Below are 20449 nucleotides of genomic sequence, written 5' to 3' on the forward strand. Positions count from 1 at the left end.
TATATAAACCAATACTCATTTAGAGGAACACAAGGGCATCAAAGACTTCAGTGTCAAGAAAACTTTATTCAGTTCCAGAAAGCTGATACATAACCTTTATTCGTCCTCATGAAAAGCCATAAGTTTCAAGACCCTTGCAATGTGGCCTCCAAATGAACTCTTAAGGAGGGAGATGTGGAAAAATAAACTTAAAGAAAGAACAAATGACTAACCTTTGGTAACACCTTATCTGGTAGAGACTAGGTATCTATAGATTCCTTACCTTAGAATTAACCCAAGATGTCAGACTCAATACGGAAACTAAATTTTGAGCAGTAACTCTGCGTGCCTGTAGGTGGCATTGCTGGGCGTATCAGCAGTAGAATTCACACTGGAAGTGATGTGCCTATTTAGGCACCATGCCTGTGTGCTGACATCAGTTACTTTTAGTGACCTTTCCATGCCAGAATCGTGGAGCCACTTTATCTGCTGAGGTAGTGGTTGGCAGCACAAAGGGCCTCAGAAAGATGACCCAATGCAGATTATCTCTTCACAGAGCCAGGAGGATCAGTAAGGAATCTGCGACTAGGTAGAGTATCTACCAGATAAGGTATTACCGAAGGTAAGTGACGTGTTTATCTGACAGAGACTTCTAGACGGAGATTTCCTACCATAGTCTAGACATCCAATCAATACCTTCCTGGGGTGAATCTGCGAACAGATTAGACAAAACAGTCCTACAGGACTGAAAGGGAAAAGTGCCCACCATAATGGACCTGGCTGTCCAGGCAATAGTGCTTGGTGACTATGTGCAGACACACCCATGTAGTCATCTGACATATGGCCAGGACTGGGACTCCGCAAGCTAACGCAGTTGTTGCAGGCTTGGCTCTGGTGGAATGAGGATGCAATCCCTGGTTGCTTCTTGGCCAATGCATAGCAGATTTTTATGCATAACACTATCCATTGTGAGATGGTCCTTTTCTGCACAGCCTTTCCTTTCTCTGCCCAGACATATCCGAAGAACTGATCGTCCATCTGCAACTCTTTTGTAATATCAATGTAGAACAACAAGGCTTTTATTGGATCCAGGTGGTATAGTCTCTCCTCTTTGAAAAGGTGAACGGTAGCAAAGAAGGTAGGCATGTGATATTTTGTCCCACATAAAAAGGTGCCTTTGGTAGACAGGAGGCATGGGTTCCCAGTACCAGTTTGTCTAAGTAGAATGTTGTGTAGGGATGTTGCACAGAAAGTGCTTGCAACCCTCTGACCCTCTCTTGGGTGATGTTATGGCCACTAGAAAAATCAAATTTGATGAGTAAATACAGTTGACAACTGTATAGGGGCTCAGAGGGCACACACATTAGGACTGTCAAGACCAAACTCAGGTCCCATTGCAGCCTGATAAATGGTCATGGAGGGAACAAGTATTGGTGTCCCTTCAGAAACCGAGTCACAATGGGTAACTTGAACAAGGAAGGTTGATCCGGCCTCAGCAAACAAAGCACATATGGCTGACAGATAACCTATAACAGTAGCCAAAGCAGAGCCCTGCAGGGCCTGGGAAGATTAAACAGCAAAACCTGGGATAAGGGTGCAGAAAGGGGGTAAACACTCTTGGAGGCAACACAATGTCACAAATCTGTCCCAACGGCAAGCGTATACCGTCTTGTTTGAAAATAACATTGCAGACTTCAGGGGAGATGAGGGGGATCAAAAGCTACCAACTGTTGTTGCTCAATCTCCAAGCATGAAGGCAGAGCGTGTGCAGATTCAGGTGCAGTACCCTGCCCTGCTGTTGCGACAGAATATCCTCCCAAAGGGGCAGCATGATCGAAGCACCAACGCTCAAGCTCAGGAGCTCTGGATACTAAGCCCTCAATGCCCGATTCGGATTCACAAGCATGACTTGAGCTCAGTTGTTCCTGATCTTAAGAACTCTGGCCATGAGCAGCCTCGGCTAAAAGGTGTACAGGAGGCCTGAGCTCCACTCAAGACGAAAAGAGTCTCTGAGCAACTGCAGAACTGCTGACATTAAGTGTTCTCAGCGGTCACAAACAGATCTAACCAAGGCTCTTACCAGTCTCAGAAGAGACCTTGCATACCCTCTGGAGGGAGATGACATTTGTGATTAAGGCTCCCAGTATTACTGGTTTTTACAGATAAATACAGACAGAAAACAAGGTTTCCAGCCTATTTTTAAAAGTGGAAAAATAGAGAAAATTGTGCTTCTTTGGAGTGAGACTCTAATGTTGTGCTTCATGAATTCCAGGCCAACAGCCTAGTAGGTAGACAGCATGCGGAGTTACAAAATAGAGGGTTAGATTTCCTTAATTATAGGCATATCTTAATATGTTTGCATATAATGTTAATATTTAACTATGGTGTAGTGTTGTGTTATATTTGGCTGCTTACTTGCTAAAATGAGACAGGCATTGATGTATGAGTGCATGTTTATCAATTAAATAAATGTGAAGTTGTACCATTTTACGACTCCATTTATTCTCAAAACACAAAATAAATATGGATAAACACCAGTGAAATGGCCAAAACATGTATACGGAAAAATAAAGACGTAAATGTTAAAAAAACATAAGTACCATAAAAATGATAGCCCTATTTGTGATCCACTCGGCACTGACAGCAGAATTTTTCTGCTCTGGCATTCAGAGAGCTCGTCGTTTGTTGAACCTCCGGGGAAATGCCCTGATGTTACAACCATGTCCAGAGCCTCTTGACACAAGGTCCACAACCCCAAACTGCCTTGTTTATTGTAGTACCCATGACAGTGGTGTTTTCTGTGAACACCTGCACCAGCCTTCCCTTGATCAAAGGAAGAAAGGCTTTCAATAAAGCTGAATCGTCCGCAGCTGCAACAAGCTGATATGAAGCTGGGACTCTGCCAGAGACTAGAGTCCTCTGATCTCCAACTCTTTCAGGTGGCCGTCCCACACCAAAAGCGATGCACCCGTCACTAGTCCGCTCCGGGAGGGGATTCTGCCGCTGATCTAATGGTGGTTCATCAGCCACCACCGCAAGTGTTGTGCAGTTCCCTTCAAGATCTGCTTGGATAGAGTCCCCTGATGCTGTGCCCATTGGGCTCCAGGTCCCACTGCAGAGCCCACATATAGCAACAGGCATGTGCCAATAGCAGGATGCATGAGGCCAAGATGCCTAAAAGCCTCACAGTCAGACTCACCAAAACCCAGGACAGGGGCTGGAACATCGGATTCATAGTCTGAATATCTTGACCTCACCATTTGGGAAGATGGGCCTGAAACTGCACTGTGTCCAGTACAGTTCCAATGAAAGGGAACGGCTGCGACTTTGGCATGGTGATAGTAAACCCCAGCAAGTGCAGTAGGGTCCTCAACGTCTGGAGGTGGGACATGACTGCGTGGGAAGAGCCCACTTTCAACAGCCAATTGTTGATGTAGGGGGAAGCCCTGACCTCTACAGATATTCTACAACCACCAACATCACCTAGGTGAACACCTGAGGGGTGCTGTTACGGCCAAAATGAAGCACAGCAAACTGAATGCATGTGTCCCACCATGAACCACAGGTAACACCTGTGGGCAGGACAGGGATGTGGAAGTAAGGGTCCTGCAAGTCCAACGCTACCATCCAGTCTACTGGATCGAGGGCAGGCAGGACCTGAGCTAAAGTGAATATTTTTTAACTTCTTCAGGAAAAGGCTGAGAAAGTGCAAGTCTAGAATAGGGTGGAGGCCACTGTCCTTTTTGGGCATCAGAAAGTAGCAGGAGTAGCAACCAAGACATACTTATGATGCAGACACCCTCTTGATGGCTCCATGAACCAAAAGAGCGTGTACTCCCTGATTAGATAGAGGTGATCCTCCATTAGTTGGGCATAAGAGGATGATATGGATTTCCAAAAAGGGACTGGTGTAGCCCTGTTGAATAATTGAGTACCCACTTGTCTGATGTTATGGACTGCCAGTGGGGCAGGTATTGGAGAGCAAAGGAAAGGGCTTTGGAGGCTGCAGCTGCCAGGGGAGTGACAGACTGGCTCGATCTCTGGCTTGTAGTCCCATGTTGTCTATGGGAACCGCCTCCACAGCCATGAAAAGTCTGGAAATCCTGCTAGCCTTGGTGGCTGGGTGGGAAAGGATGACGTTGATGGGTCCTCCCGTCACCCCAGAAAGGTCTAATGGCACACTAAGGTTGGCAGGGGGCCATGGAAAGGCCAAAGGCCCTGGCAGTAGCCCAGCTGTCTTTAAAGTGCTCCAGCTTGGAGACTGCTTTTTCATCAAGAAGGCAGAAACCATCAAAAGACATTTCCATTAGAAAAGCTTGGACATCACCCAGAAGTCAATGGTTTTCAGCCAGGCGGGGTGCCTTATGACCAAAGATAATGCTATTGTGCTGCACAGCAAGTTGGTCGTGCCCAGTCTACATCGAATTATGAACTTTGCAGAATCTTTGCCATCTGTATTTGCCTGTGACAGTGTGGCTTTGGCCTCCTCCAAGACCATGAGCAGCACTTGTGCCACCCACTCCCAAACAGTGTGGGTGTACTGGCCACAAAGGCACATGGTGTTCACTAACCAACATCCCTTTGCCAAAGGCACCCAGCCTTTTGGATTCCCTCTCATGTAGATTGGGAGGACGGAAGCTTGGACCACCAAGTTCTCCAGGGAGGGATGCTGGGTGAGAAAACTGGAATCCCCAGGAGTGAGGCAATGGCAGTAGGCAATCGTCCTGTGCACAGGAGCCCTAAGCAGGACGTCTGTAAGGGCTTTATTAAATGGGAGAGAGGTTTAGGGGGCAACTCCCAGCTAAAGCAACTGAGTCCAAATGTTAGTCTTGACTTCCACAGATGGCAGCTGAAGGCCCAGCACCTCACCTGCCCTTTGCACCACCATTGAAAAAGAGGCACCATTGAAAAAGAGGCCCCTTCCTCCTTAGCAATGGCGGGAGCAGAGTCCAAACCAGTGCGTGGTGAGGTGCCCAAACTACTAGCATCCACCAGTTCCTCTTAACAGTTGTCCCCTAGTTCATCAAGGGGGTTGTGGTATTCATAAATGTCATGAGAGCCCCCCCTCCCAGTTGTCTTCCTCTCCAGGTCAATCAAAAGAAAAAGCCACTGGCCTAAACATGGAAGGCATGGTTCTGGGAAGTTCCGGAAACTATGCTCAACAACACTGATCTGGTTCCTTATTGGAGTAGGCAACGACAATGGGGGTCAGCACTACTGGGAACAATAGCACTGGAAAGTGCTCTGTGAAAGGTTGCAGCCTTGTGGGCAGAGTCACAATGGTTCTAGCACTGGATCCTTGGGGCCACTCCCAAACAGATGGGGCACAAAGGCAATCTACAGGGGGGTCAGGCCACCCAAATTTGAGATGCATGGACTTTTTAAGCTCCTTGATTTGGGGGAGGTGGTCGCTTCAGCTCTGGGTAACTGGGAGGCAGGGAGCAGACCTTGGTGCAGGATCTGGGGTGGGTAATGTGAAAACAGGGCTTCAAATATTGTCACTGATCCCTCGCCTCACTCAAAGACTTGGACTCGAACAGTGAAGTTGAAGAGTGTTATCTTCTTAAACCTCTTTTTATGAGATGTACCCAACGACTTGGAGTGTCAAAATCGTCAACAGTGGGTTCGTAAGTGGTCCTGGGACCTTCCAAGCAACCAACATCTCGAACGTCTCGGGGTCATCCAATATTGGGTGGCAAGGAACTTCAAAGAATGGTCCTACAGCACTTTGGGGTTTGTGGAGCAGCAATACGTGCAGGTCTTTGATTGAAGCACCACGGGCAAACCAAGTGTGGGTCTGACACCCCCTCGTGACAGGCATTACAGGGTTTTTAAATCTGCTATTTCTTTAGGGGGGCATTCCTAACATACCAGAAGACAAAGTCTCAAATAATTGTTCAACTAAGTCTTGAGAAAAAGAAAATTAGTCTGAAAATAGACTGGATGTAGCACTCTCCAGTTATGCACCGTCTGGTGCGGAAAGAAAACAAGTGATGTTAGCATGTTGGATCGGCGCCTATATAGGTGTGTCACTTCCAGTACAGACACTTACCCGATCAAGCCACTTAACAGCGCGCAGAGGTAATGCTCGAGAAGTCCCCAGATCCAGTCTGATGCCTGCAGATCATTCGAAGCTAAGGAATCTGCAGCTAGAAGTCTCGATAAGATAAGGAGATCTGAGGCAATCACAATGACTAAAGGCAGAGTGCCAAGGAAGAAGAGTTTTGACTTTTAACTTTTGGAGATCTGAAATTTCATCAGACAGACTAACTGAAACTGTGCCTCTCTTTCTAAGAGGCTGAGAAAACGCATTTCTTATTTTTTTAAAAAACTTTTATTCTGGAAGGATGAGTATTTTGAGTCTAAAACCTTTGCACACTATGAAAGCCTGAAGGGTGAGAAGGCGCAAATGTAATATCTAGTGATCATGCCTATTTTACAGTAATTAATTTATTCTTAGGTTTCTGTTTTCTACTCCATTTATTTGAATCTCTTCTTTGCAACTGAACAACCAAAATGTTAGATGCACAATAATGTCTTCTGTCAAAGTACGAAAATATATGACATCTTGAGGCCTGATGACAACTTCAGCTTGTTAAGAACTGGCTGACCAAAAGAAAGGTTACTAACAATCCCTCAACAGGCTGCTGATCTATACCTCACATGGATGTCCAAAGCCATTTATTTTCTTCTCCTGAAATATGCTCCTCTGACAAGGATATTCTCCTTTGGTGAGCCCAGTATGACAATGGCTGAGATTCTCATGGTTGCTGAGATTAAGTCACATACCCGAGCTCAATGCGGTTGTATTATTAGAACCACCATGTTACCAGCCACTTTCACTCTTTTCTGTGACTAGGTTGATACATTTATTGTGATGCAATAATGTCTAGTAGTTATTTCACTTTCTCCAGAGATACAACCCCTAAATTAGGATTTATCTGAAAGCCATTATCCAATCTTCAATTAAATCACAGTAGCACAAACGTCAATAATGGATTCGAGAAAAATACTCTGTGCTACAATACCAGATTACACTGGAGATTTTATTGTAAGTATTAATTGGTAAAACTGAACACTGATTGTCTGTTAACAAACACAACCTGTCTGACCTTTAGTTTACAATGGAAGCTCTGAAATGGTAGTGATCACACCCCCTATGGATTAAGGGTATCACTTGAACCATCGATAGATAAGTGGGCAGAAATGTACATTCGTAATAGCTACAGAATCCACTTCTAGTTAACTGTTTTATATCATCAGAATTCCCAATTTCGACATCTGATGACTGTGTCCAATGGCCTCAACTCCAGTGTTTGCTGTACAAAAGATGGGGAGGTAATTATTTTTATGTCCACACGCCAGCCCTCTCCATGATAAATTATAAACAATGTGGTGCTGCCTTGTGGAAGTCAAACACTTCTTCAAATAAAAAAATAATATATGAAATCACAAAAAATGGCAGAGACGAAAGCATACAGATACAATGTTAGCACCCATGGACAGGGGAGGCCACCTAAAACTGTGGCTGTCCTATAGCACTTGGCATTTAAACCCTCTGCTGAGCGAAAATTTTAGGAATCTTTGGTTCATGCGATGATCTCACTGGCCAACATTCTTTTCATACTGCCTTGCTTCTTGGGTAAGGTGTTCTACTGATCCCTGTAGCCATCTCGTTTGGTAGCAACTTTGCATTTAAATGACTATGAATATGTGGTAAGAACAGTTCCGAGGGTGTAATTACTTCTCTAGTTAAAACCAGAATTTGGACACTCGTCAGTGCCACTGCCCACAGATGTAATAAGTCATGCTGCATGTTCATGTGATTTGTTTAGCGTTTAGTCGAACTTACAACCAGAAGCCCAATGAAGAAGAAAAATTGTATTAGCACTTTATATGCAAGCCCTTGAAGGAAATGTTATTGGACTGCAATTTTCAGATTCAAAATGATGAAGAAATGTTGACCATTCAAGAGAGTGTAAACTGTTATAAAGCATAGCTAAGGAATAATGCCAAGGGCAAGCCTGACAAAGGAGAGAGATTGTACAGGTTACAGACCACCTACATACATATCCAAATGTGTCTGTGGTTTCTCGGGCAAGCTGACAACCATCTATTTTTCAATGATTAGACTAGATTCTTTAATATTCCTCGTCGCCAAATGTATGCTTTCTTTGTAGTCTAATACCCTGCATAGTTTCAGGATCACAACTGGAGCATTTGGTATGAAGAGCTGAAAGGAATATGGCTTAAGTGGAAGATAACGAGCCTCTACAACGTGGATACCCCTTTCCACCAATTGAGCCCATGTTCAATTCTGAAGCTGCCATCAGGTCAAGGTTTGACAAACCCCTGAGTAGAGGAAGATCATGCAAAAAACGAGCCGTGACTAGGGTGAAACTGGTCCTCATTTGCTTGTGTAACTGGTCAGTAAGTAAGTGGGGAGGCACTCCTCTGCTCCTCCATCTCGCTGGCGCTGCAAGCACAGGCTCCCAAGCCTGCCCTGTGGCCAATCCTGACACTGCTCACAGCAGCGTCAGGATTGGCTGGGAGAGCCCCCAGGCAGACTGGGAGCCTCTGCAGACTCTCTCCAGCCTGACAACTTTCTTGGAGAGACCCTTCTGCCATGTGTGTTTGGCCAGCTCGAGCTGAGCACTCCCCCTCATTGTCCCGCGTCCCTTCCCCCCCCAAAAAGGATAATAAACACAGTTTATTGTTTTTGGGGAAAAAGTTTAGCTGCTGCTGCTGGCGAGGGAGGGGGGCGCTCCTCCATCCTTGTGGAGGAGCCGCCCCTGAGTGAACATCTTGTAAGCCATGAACGCTATTGCCCATAGATAGGCCAGTGAAATTACAGCTCTCTAGGACATAACACCAGTAATGCAGCTACTGACACAAGGTTACAGGAGAGAGTGGATTTTGGGTAGACGGTGGGTGAAACCCTTAAATTACACAGTGTTCCAGTTTCATGGAGCTTCCTGCTTTTAGGTCATGCCTGTCTGTTGTAGAAACATACAGTAGACAAGGACAATACCTACAGTGGGTATTGGGCCAGCCATTTGCTTTTCATTGGGTGGCTTTCTTGTCAATCTCTTGTTGCTTACTTCTTATTTGACAGCTTTCATTCATCTGTCTGCCCCTACCCCAGAGCACAGATTTATACCTCCACTGCTTATATTCATTAAACTATTATTCCCCTTCTAGCACCGCATGGATTACATGTGTTTTTTATCACTGTCCTCATAGCCTGTGTGTGCTGCTCTTCCCTTCACACCCCAGCTACCGCCACCTGCTCTGGGACGCTCACACCGCCCAGCTTTCCTCACTGCTCGCAGTCCATTAAAAAAAAAAAAAAAAAAAAAAAAAGAATTAGAAAGGCAATGAAGGAGCCACTTCACCATGCATTGCCTGCACCCAGCAAACAAGAGAGCATCTCCGAGTACATCTTTCACCAGGTAAAGTGTACACGCCATAGTGCTCACGAGGCAATACTATGGTCGGTCAATGCAGAGACTAGAGGCTTCCCATAATAGTCTTCCTACTACGAACGTTGCAGTTTGGTATGGATGTCAAATGTTTTGTTAAGCAACTGGTGGGTGGAATTGTATGGTTTTTAAATTATTCTACAATACTCTCTAGTTACAGCGCGCATTGAATGACAGTATGTACTTGTCTGTGATTGGAGTAGCTCTATGTTTAAATGCCTCCATTCCTCGTGCTGGCTTGAGATCAATACTGGAATGCTTTTAGGGAGCAGCAAACTCTTACAGTCTCAAAGACTACAGTGAAAAGTCGAACATTAGGAAACCCAGTTGTTTGCATCACTTTGATGCCCGTTGTGCATCAATGGCAGGCCCTGAGCTCGCCCCCCACGACCGCAGCACCAACCTGCTGCCTCCTGCCTCTGTCCCACGACCACGCTGCCGTTTGCGTGTTCGAGGCCCTCCTCCACCCGCAGGCATCCTCCTGCGCCTCATCCCTGGTGGCTAGTGGGCTCACTTGACCCGTGTGCCGCTTCCGCCGTCCCGTAAGTTGTTTTTCGTTTTTTCTGCGCCTCGCCGCCGGCGCTTCTGCCCCCATTGTGCCCCCCTGATTGCTGTCTCCCCGATCGTGTATTGTGCCAGTATTGTATTTCTTATTGTGTATTTCTTCGTTTTGTGACTGCCTTGAATTTTGCCTCGATTTCTGTGCTTTTTTGCCCCTTGTGCGCTCCCCGATCCCGGCCGCTGCCTCCCTGCGGCCCCGCCCCCCTCGCGCCCCCATTTGCCGCTCCCTCGCGCCTCCCAGCTGCTCCTCCCTCCCCCCTCCCTTCTTAATGGCTGGCGCTGCGCGTCGCGAGTGAGCGAACTCTGACCTGTTTCAGGTCCTGAGCTCGCCCCCCACGACCGCAGCACCAACCTGCTGCCTCCTGCCTCTGTCCCACGACCACGCTGCCGTTTGCGTGTTCGAGGCCCTCCTCCACCCGCAGGCATCCTCCTGCGCCTCATCCCTGGTGGCTAGTGGGCTCACTTGACCCGTGTGCCGCTTCCGCCGTCCCGTAAGTTTTTCGTTTTTTCTGCACCTCGCCGCCGGCGCTTCTGCCCCCATTGTGCCCCCCTGATTGCTGTCTCCCCGATCGTGTATTGTGCCAGTATTGTATTTCTTATTGTGTATTTCTTCGTTTTGTGACTGCCTTGAATTTTGCCTCGATTTCTGTGCTTTTTTGCCCCTTGTGCGCTCCCCGATCCCGTCCGCTGCCTCCCTGCGGCCCCGCCCCCCTCGCGCCCCCATTTGCCGCTCCCTCCCGCCTCCCAGCTGCTCCTCCCTCCCCCCTCCCTTCTTAATGGCTGGCGCTGCGCGTCCGCGCGCCAGGGGCAAGCCCGTCTGCGCCTGGACCGCGCCCAGCGCCACCACCCCTGGTCCTCGCGCCCCCCGCGTCTGCTACTCAGCCAACGAACTCCGCGCTTTCGACACCGGCTCCTCCACGGAGTGCTTCCTGGCTTCCCCGAAGCACACTAAAGGACCTTTTTCCTGCCGCTCCTGCAACTTCTCCTGCATCAGAACGACAAAACCAACAATAGAATCACTCAACCCCAACCACCTGAACTGCATCCTCATCAACACCCGCTCCGCACGAAAACACGCCATCGAGCTCTGGGATTTGCTCGACTCCACTGCACCCGACGTGGCCTTCCTGACCGAAACCTGGTGGAACGACTCCTCGGCTCCGGACATCGCCATCGCCATACCGGACGGTTACAAAATCACCAGAAGAGACCGAACCAACGGAATCGGAGGCGTAATAGCCATCGCTCACAAAGCTACCCTCAAAATCCACACCCACACTGACGACACCCTCAAGACAGCCGAACACCTCCACTTCCAGATCCACACAGACCCCAACACGACCCTCAGAGGAACCCTCATATACAGCCCTCCAGGACCAAGAGCCCCCTTCAGCGACACCATCGCCGACCTCGCAAGCACCCATGCCCTGGCTTCCCCGGATTACATCCTCCTGGGAGACCTAAACTACCACATGGAAAATAACAACGACGTCAACACCGCAGCACTGACCTCCAACCTCCTTAACCTCGGACTCTGCCAGCTGGTCAACACTCCCACCCACATCGCTGGACACACCCTCGACCCCCTCTTCACCTCAAGCAACCACATCTCTTTCAGCCACACCTCCGAACTCCACTGGACCGACCATCACTGCGTCCATTTCTCCTATAAGAAAATTACCGAGCAGCACCGCATCCATCTACCCCCCTAACGCCGCTGGGGCAAAGTCACCCAAGACCAAATGACCAGCACCCTCGTTAAAAACCCTCCACCCGACGCGACCGACCCGAGCACAGCCGCCATCAACCTCCATCAATGGATCCTCGACTGCGCCAACACCTTAGCCCCACTCAAGAAGCCCACCGCCAACCAAGGAAAGAAAAAACCAGCCTGGTTCACAGACGAACTGACCACCTCCAAAAGCCGTTGTCAGAAGCTCAAAAAGAAATGGATCCTAGAACGCACGCCCGACAACCTCGCCTCCCTCAAAGACGCAAACCTTGAACACCACCAACGGATCCGCGTCTCCAAGCGCGCCCACTTCACCGAACGCATGAACAACAACGCCCACGACTGCAAAGAACTCTTCGGCATCGTGAAAGAACTCTCAAATCCAAAAGCCAACGCCAACGACATCCCGCCCTCCCAGAAACTCTGCGACGACCTCTCCACCTTCTTCCACCAGAAAATCGCTACCATCCACAACAGCTTCAACACCGACCCACCGCCAGATCCCCCCCCCCCGACGTCTCCAACCGCGACTGCCGCCTCACCGCCTGGACCCACGTGGACGACGCAGAAACCATGGCAACCATGAACACCATCCACTCAGGCTCCCCCACGGACCCATGCCCTCATCATGTTTTTAACACAGCCAACGCCACCATCGCCCCTAAACTCCGCAAGATCATCAACCTCTCCTTCACTTCCGCCACCTTCCCGGACAGCTGGAAACACGCTGAAATCCAACCCCTCCTCAAGAAACCCAAGGCCGACCCCAACGATCTCAAAAACTTCCGTCCGATCTCACTCCTCCCTTTTCCAGCAAAAGTCATCGAGAAGATAGTCAACACACAACTCACCCACTTCCTCGAAGACAACTCCATCCTGGACCCCTCACAATCCGGATTCAGACGAAACCACAGCACGGAGACTGCTCTCCTCGCCGCCACAGATGACAGACATCAAATGGACAACGGCGAAACCTCGGCCCTCATCCTCCTCGACCTATCAGCCGCTTTTGACACAGTCTGCCAACGCACCCTACTGACCCGCCTCCAGGAAGCCGGCATCCAAGACAAAGCCCTCCACTGGATCTCATCCTTTCTCTCCGACAGAACTCAGAGAGTCCGACTCTCCCCCTTTCGCTCCAAAGCCACCAACCTCATCTGCGGCGTCCCCCAAGGATCCTCCCTCAGCCCTACTTTGTTCAACGTCTACATGGCCCCCCTCGCAAAACTGGCCCGCCAGCATCACCTCAGCATCATCTCCTACGCCGACGACACCCAGCTCATCCTCTCCCTGACCAAAGACCCACTCACCGCCAAAACAAACCTCCACGAAGAACTAAAATCCATCGCCGAATGGATGAACAACAGTCGCCTGAAACTCAACTCCGACAAGACGGAAATCCTCATCCTCGGGCGCTCTCCTTCGGCCTGGAACGACTCATGGTGGCCCGCCGACCTCGGACCCCCACCCACCCCTGCCAGCCACGCAAGAAACCTCGGCTTCATCCTAGACTCTGCACTCACCATGTCCAAACAGGTCAGCACCGTCTCCTCCTCCTGTTTCAACACCCTCCGCATGCTCCGCAGAATCTTCAAGTGGATTCCAACAGAGACCAGAAAGATGGTGACCCAAGCCCTCGTCAGCAGCAGACTTGACTACGGCAACGCACTCTACACAGGCATCCCAACCAAAGACATCAAACGACTCCAGCGTATCCAAAATGCCTCCGCCCGACTGATCCTCGACATACCCCGCCGATGTCACATCTCCCCTCACCTGAGGGAACTCCACTGGCTCCCGGTGGAGAAGAGGATCACCTTTAAACTCCTCACCCACGCTCACAAGGCACTTCACAACGCCGGACCCTCCTACCTCAACTCCAGACTCAATTTCTACGCTCCCACACGTCAACTTCGATCCGCCAACCTCGCCCTCGCCGTCGTCCCCCGAATCCAGCGCAAGACCTGCGGCGGCAGATCCTTCTCCTTCCTCGCCGCCAAGTCCTGGAACTCTCTCCCCACATCTCTACGCCAGACCCAGGACCTCCTCGCCTTCAGGAGACTCCTCAAAACCTGGCTCTTCGACCGCTAACTGCAGCACACCTCCCCCCCCCCCCCCCCCCCTTCCTCCCCAGCACCTCGAAACCCTGACGGGTACATAGCGCGCTTTATAAATATCGTGATTGATTGATTGAATGGCGAGGAAAACTAGGCAGTTCACTTCAGGAAACCCCGACTACTCAAAGGCCGTCTGCACAAAACGTCTGATTTAAGAGTCGCACTTTACACAAAGGGGATACACTCCAGGTGAATTGTTGCCTCTGCACTGCCTTCTTGGGAGTAGCAGTCTCATGCTTGAGCATTAAAAATCCAGCAAAAGAGCATCTTGAACCTCTGAGAATTCCCAGCCACATCTGAACAGAAGACTCTTTAGACACAAGCATGGCGACAAACAGAGGAACCGAAGAAGGCGGCATTCACGCTCCCCAGTCCTGCATCCCTAAGTGCCAAACAACAAACCATTTGAACGTCAAGATAGTTCAGAAGCAAACACCCCCCCCCCCCCCCACACACACACACCTTTTGGGCACTGAATTGCCCCGTTGTTTATTTGAGCCAAAGGGGACAACAGCACTTATTTTTGAGCACCAGCACTTATTAGTTATCAGACATTTCCCGAAAGCAAAAGAAGGAAAACACACAAACGGGAAAGAAAAACGAAGAGAAAGACGGTAAAGCGGCGGGAAGAGAGAAAGCAGGTACCAATAGGAGTGAGTTAAAGGAGGAGGGAGTACCAGGCAATGGATGAAAGAGGCCTGGGGTGCATTATAGGCTACGCAGCCATGCTCTCAGCGTGACGATGTTTTATTGCACCTGCCATGGGCTACTAAGGCTGTGGGCACCGGCACTCTTTCTCTTACAAGTTAAGCACTAAATTGCAACAATATAAAATTCCAGAACCATCGAGTTGAGGTATATTTCTTTTCTGTCACTTTTAATCAAACCTAACAACTAACATTTAGTTCAAACATCCGTACACGTTTCCCTCCTTGACATCCCATTCTCAGCACGTTTCAATTGAAAAAGAGGCACATAATACTCTTCACACTCATTTGGCACGAGACCTCTGCACGCTCTTCAACTCAAAATGTGTCCGAGAAGAACACGGAGCAGTATGGCAGTTGCCGAATGTCAACTTTACGCGGTTAAAGGTTGAGGAAATATGAAAACATTGACCCCATTTTTCACAAAGTTCACAGGGTGGACCAACAATGGCTTTCTTCAACCAGCCTCTCCCAGCCATTGGTTTCAGACTTCGTCAATCACGTCTTGGCTCGGCCCAGTGGTGTTTGAGGTATCCTTCCGCCTCCACGCCAGTGCTTGCAGACGCTCTGCACGGGCGTCCATTTTACAACACCCGCTTTGTCCTCTGTTGTCTCGCATGCTAACCTTGCTTGCATTAGAATATTACACCCAGACCTGTTGGCTCTGTGAATTCTTGTTTTCAAAGGATACTCTGTCAAGTTTTGGTAAAATCGCAGGTATATTGAAACTAGTTTTCCTGCTTTTTCTCTACTGTAATATTTTACTGTGTTCTATTTGCAAAGTGAATAAAGAACCATGTCCGTGTACGATACCGGTCGCTAGGCACTGCTGATGTAATGCCTAATACTGCGGTGCCCTGCAGCGCACCTCATCTCACTATCTCCAGTTGGGCTTGTTTGTCATTCAACCGGGGCTACCAGAGAAGAATCAAGGATGCTCAAGAACGAGCTGCGCCCATAAGTGGTTAGTAGCTGCGCTGAGATTTGTCAGTGCTATCTCGGTCTTAAAGACGGTCAGAAAAAGTGCGATTTGGGGAGCTTTCAAAGTGGGAAGAAACGGCAGCGACAAAGGGAAATGTGCACTGTAAAGCGCAACTTGTCATTCAGAAGATAGTGAGCATCACTTTCCCTTTAGAATCTGGTTCAGTGTTTTTCCCGGGTGGGAATCAGAAGCACCTTAATGATGATGATCAGAGATACAGAATTGTTATTGGGAGACAGGGTAGTTGATGAACAGGTCTCAGGGCTCAGACCCTCTTCTTCTCTAGTTGTAGCATTTTGGACAAGCTGCACTGCCAGCATGTTAGTGTCTCAGAAGGTAAAGCCACACGAAGGCCAAATACTCTGATGCATTCAGAGGTTCTCTGTGCTAAATACTGAAACAAAGCACATTCACAATTTGCAATCACATTATTACTTCTGCCACCTCTGCGGAACTATCCATCAAACAGTGGGTAGGCACTGCAGATAAGAGTTGCTAGGAGCAAAGAGGAAATTTTGCAGGTGTGGGCAATGCCTAGTGGTCTAGTAACCTTGTCACAAAGTATTTCCAGCTAAGAACTGGTGGACTGGAGACAAACAACAAGGGCTCCGGACTTTCATGATTTCAACTTTGCCAAGATGGGTGGATCTTTTTAAAGGTCTCTAGTAAGACTGCAGGGAGAACAATACTGACAAGAAAAAAAGGATGATTTTGTTACATCCTGGACTATTCCATGTAAGTAAATAAAAAAGGCAGAAACTGAAAGAGTAAAAATCACCATTTCGAAGTCCAGAGAACACAGCGGCAATCGGTCAAACAACAATATTTCGAAAATAAGGGAAAAGGAAACAGTCAGAAGCAAAGCAAGGAAACTACGTATTGTACAGCTGCGATCAAAATACCAAGGATCTGGGGCTCAATAGATAATGCAGAATGTGGAACACAAAACCAGGTAGTGGGACTGATTCAATGCACTTAATACAGCGGAAGGGCGTCAATACTATTCTACATGGAACCTCCATAGGGAACAGCGAGCTGGTCTGAAGGAAAATGTTATCGCATAAGTGTGGAATTTATTAACGGAATAGTTTAATAGTAAAAATGAGATCACCCTCTCTATAGACTCCCCCAACTACCTTATGTATAACGTATTGCTGATACATTAATTAGTACACAGGTTGATATGTAGTATCATTACAATGTACCCTGTAAATTCCATGTCTATTTCTTTTTCTTCCTTTCATCTCAATTTGGAGGTCACTTCTATTACACATATCTGCTCATGTGGACTGTTAGATTCGGGGAGGGGTAGTGGTTGCTTGGAACGCGATGATGCAGTTCATGTTATGTAATGCAATGTTACATCTGGTTACTGGACCAATCTGCTCAATCATGTGTGTATGTTGAAGCATGTATAATCGAAAGCGTACCGATAAAAAAAACGAGTAAAAAAATCCACCATTCTCCATGGAAGACTGGTAAAGACGTTCATTAGCCCTGAGATGGGCGGTAGGCTGGCACACTGGAAGGGGAACTAGCCAAGAAATGTGCAGCTCCAAGCGGTGAGGAATGGGATCAAATAGAAACATGACAGAACTACTGCGGCGCGACAAAGATTGCGCTGTTTAGTAACCGCATAAGAGGCTGCAATGAAAGTGGAAAGAGAACACCTCTGCAGCTGATACACATCCGTCAGTAGGAGTGAAGAACTGGCCTTGGATTAGAAAACGAGTATGATCTAGAGCACAGCTTTAAGGCAGACACGTACAACCACAGGCTTGGAGCACACAAACTATGAGGAGCAAAGCAGAATGGAGGAAATGCCAGTCGTCGCGGTCCGCTGGCACTGATCGGACCCTGGACTCATGACGCCAACGTCTGCTGCAGCAACCCTGGGGAGAGGGATGCGCCTAAAGTCTCTGGTGTGGTAAGCAGAGTGAGGAGTCCTGTGTCCCCACCGTCTGCATCACTATGAAACCTCATCTGGAACATTGTGCCCAGCTCTGGGAGGAACACCCCCGATTCTTCTTCAGCTGGCTGGAGACAACGCTCCCCCTAGTTTACAATAAAGGCCATAGTTTAAAGTGAAGGTCCAATGAGAGTTGGGTTAAGATGTTCGATATATTCCCCGCTTGAAGAGAGATATGGGAGGGTGTGGCAGATATTACATTTCATGAAGAGGGCATTCATATAATACAAGATGCATATTTTTTTCCATGATGGGAATACCAGCCAATACTAGAATTATATTGAATAGAGGAAATAATATCCAAGGGACATGGAATTAAAAACTAACTGTATAACAGTGCACAAAGAGGCAATTCAACAACGGCACTGAGTAAGCAAGGGTGGCTTCTGAGACCATGTGCCTTTGCGGTTTGAGAGAATGAAGGAAAACTGAAAGTTGGACAGATCTTGCAGACGGCATCATTCATTCCAATACAATGGTTCAATTACTTTGACGAAACATGAGGGTGTAGACGTCACAGTGAAGCTTGCGCACTGTTAGAGTGAGTGACTGATGCACACACACACTTTGTGCACACTACTTCGGTGGTTTATGAGGACACTCGTCCTTAATTTCAGGGACTGGGAATTATTTTGCCTCATTAGATATTTACCCAGCAAGAGAGGAAAAAACACAAACCGGAAAGGTGGAGGAAGAGAAGGACGGAAAAACCGGCACAAGGGGGAAAAATAGGAACCTGCAAGAGAGAAAGGGGGCAGGGAGTGTCTGGTAGTGGATTAAAGAGGCATGAAGTGGTTTAAGACTAGGAAGCCTTGGTATTCAGTGTGTCAACGTTAAATTTCACCTCCAATGGGCTAGAGCTTCAGGCACAGGCCCTCATTCTTTTGCAAATTAAGTACTGCTCTGCTTTAAACCTACTCTAGGTGTGATGTCTACTTCTTGTGTGAAATATATATAAAACAAATAATAATAAAAAAAAAAAATCAGTAAAAGTTAGTTGGTGTAAACCAGATTTCCACATATCTAAATTTGGTGTAGGCCTCTTAATTACGCAGACCGGCCCATAGTCTGGTTTACAATGAAGCACAAAGCCAGCCTCGAATACAAGCCCTGAAAAGAGCATGTTGTAATAAAGGAATCTCTCACGATGTCATAACAGAGGTGAAAGAGGATTTATTTCAGCTCATCAGGAGAAACAGCCCAGCCATCCATCTCCTAGTTTTTTTCTGTCTTCTCCCCTATTCCATGGAATCTCACAACCCTTCTCATTCTAGACTGTCAGGAGCGACATCCCTCAATACTACACATGTGTAAGGAGTAGTTTGCCAGATGTTTGCCTAAAGTGGTACTGGTGCAGAAAACTGGGCTCCAGCCTCTACTGGAAGCAAGTCGAGGTCTGCCTAGGCAGCTGACAGACCATCTTTGTGAAATGCCCAGTTTAAGGAGTCTCAGATGATGCATGGCTTTCATTTGGTTTCATTACAACAAAAACAATAGTTGCAGGCGATGCCTTTAAGGACAGGCTGAAGCTGGAAGGTGACAAACATCAAGATAACAAACCAGGGCTTTCAAAGACCAGTAGGAGCATGAAACACCAAAGCACGTTATTCAAGATCCCAAAGTTGCCCCATTCCAATCAAAGCAACCATCAGCAACAGGGGCTCCCTAAAAACACAGAACATCCGAATCCAAGCATTGCATGGCCTTAGCTGTCCAGTGGAGCCTAGGAAGGAAAAGAAATAACTGCTGAGCAGGAAAAGACAGAGCTCGGGACGTGCTGCCACCAGAGGGCCAGAGTGAGAAATGGTTACCTGTGATGATGGCGGGATCCATCCAGCTGCGGGGGTTGTCCCAGTTCAGGCTGTTGATGATTGTAGTGTTGGACGTAGGTGCACTGTGGTTGGTGTTGGAGGGGGAGGGCGCATTAGGCTGTCCACCAAAGTTGATGTTAATGTTCGGTAGTAGTGCCCTGAGCCCGTCCTGCCATTCCTTCATATTTAAACCCTCTATAGAATTGCTGTGGTCTGGGAGGTGTACCAACAAAAAAAGGAAAAAAAATGAAAAAATCATAAGTGGAAGTAACAAAAAGACATTCTTCTGTGGAGGACATTAATGGGGAAAAATTCTATACAATATTAGATCTCATCTGCATAACACAGGATGAGGTTAGGTACTGTGTTGATTAAACTCAGCCCTAGAGGTCTAGGAATCTGAGGTTTAGGTTATATCTCATAAATGGCTTTGTGGCATGTATGGGGCTCAACTGTTACCTTTAAATGTTGCTCCTGAAAGGGCTTGGCAAACAACGAAAATATACTGCTGAACCAATTCTAGGTAATTTTAAGTTAAGTGTTTCATAAAGCAAGCTCTGTATTCCTGTGAAGTGTTTAAGTGTAGGTGTAGGTCTAGGGCGGATGCTCAAGCTTGTCAGGTGCTGCACTTATGTCAACTTTTGGGCACGCTGCTGAGGAAATGTTGAAGAATTCCACTAAAGGCTAGGCTCTGAATGTACGAATGTGATGGATAACTGCAATTCGAGTAAGAGGGCCGTAATTAACTTTAGTTCCCTGTACCGATCTATTTCACCAGGGCTCCACAAACCTTTACTACAAAGATTCCAGTATCTTTTCAAATACTAGTTTTATGACCAAATGCTTTGCTGGGTTCACTGTTAATTCTCTCTTTTTCTCCGTCAAGCACCCGGGGTCATGACAAACTAATCAGGACACTAAAATACTTTTTAAAACATCCAGCCATTGGGCATACGTTAATGAGGAAGTGGGCAACTATGAGAGCAGAAAATAGTATTTTTACCACCAAGCATTGCTTTTAAGGTGGCCTCCTCTTGGGGGTCCTGTTGCAACAACTTTAAAGAGTTTGCAAGTGTCGCTATATGCAGACTGCTGGTAACTGACAACCA

General features: G+C 47.7%; 1 protein-coding gene across 4 annotated transcripts in view; it reads right to left on the bottom strand.

The window, feature by feature from the left end:
- Positions 1 to 20449, bottom strand: part of CNOT4 (CCR4-NOT transcription complex subunit 4) — a 534336-nt gene that overhangs the window by 8824 nt on the left and 505063 nt on the right. For 2 of the 4 annotated variants that reach the window (XM_069227948.1, XM_069227949.1), the window contains one exon: positions 19341 to 19553. The exons of the other annotated variants lie outside the window; for them this stretch is intronic. In XM_069227948.1, the coding sequence (XP_069084049.1) occupies positions 19341 to 19553 (213 nt within the window). The remainder of the gene's footprint in view (positions 1 to 19340; positions 19554 to 20449) is intronic. 4 annotated transcript variants of the gene reach the window in all.

This window comes from Pleurodeles waltl, chromosome 4_1 (genome assembly GCF_031143425.1).
Source record: "Pleurodeles waltl isolate 20211129_DDA chromosome 4_1, aPleWal1.hap1.20221129, whole genome shotgun sequence".
In the NCBI taxonomy this organism is placed as follows: Eukaryota; Metazoa; Chordata; class Amphibia; order Caudata; family Salamandridae; genus Pleurodeles; species Pleurodeles waltl.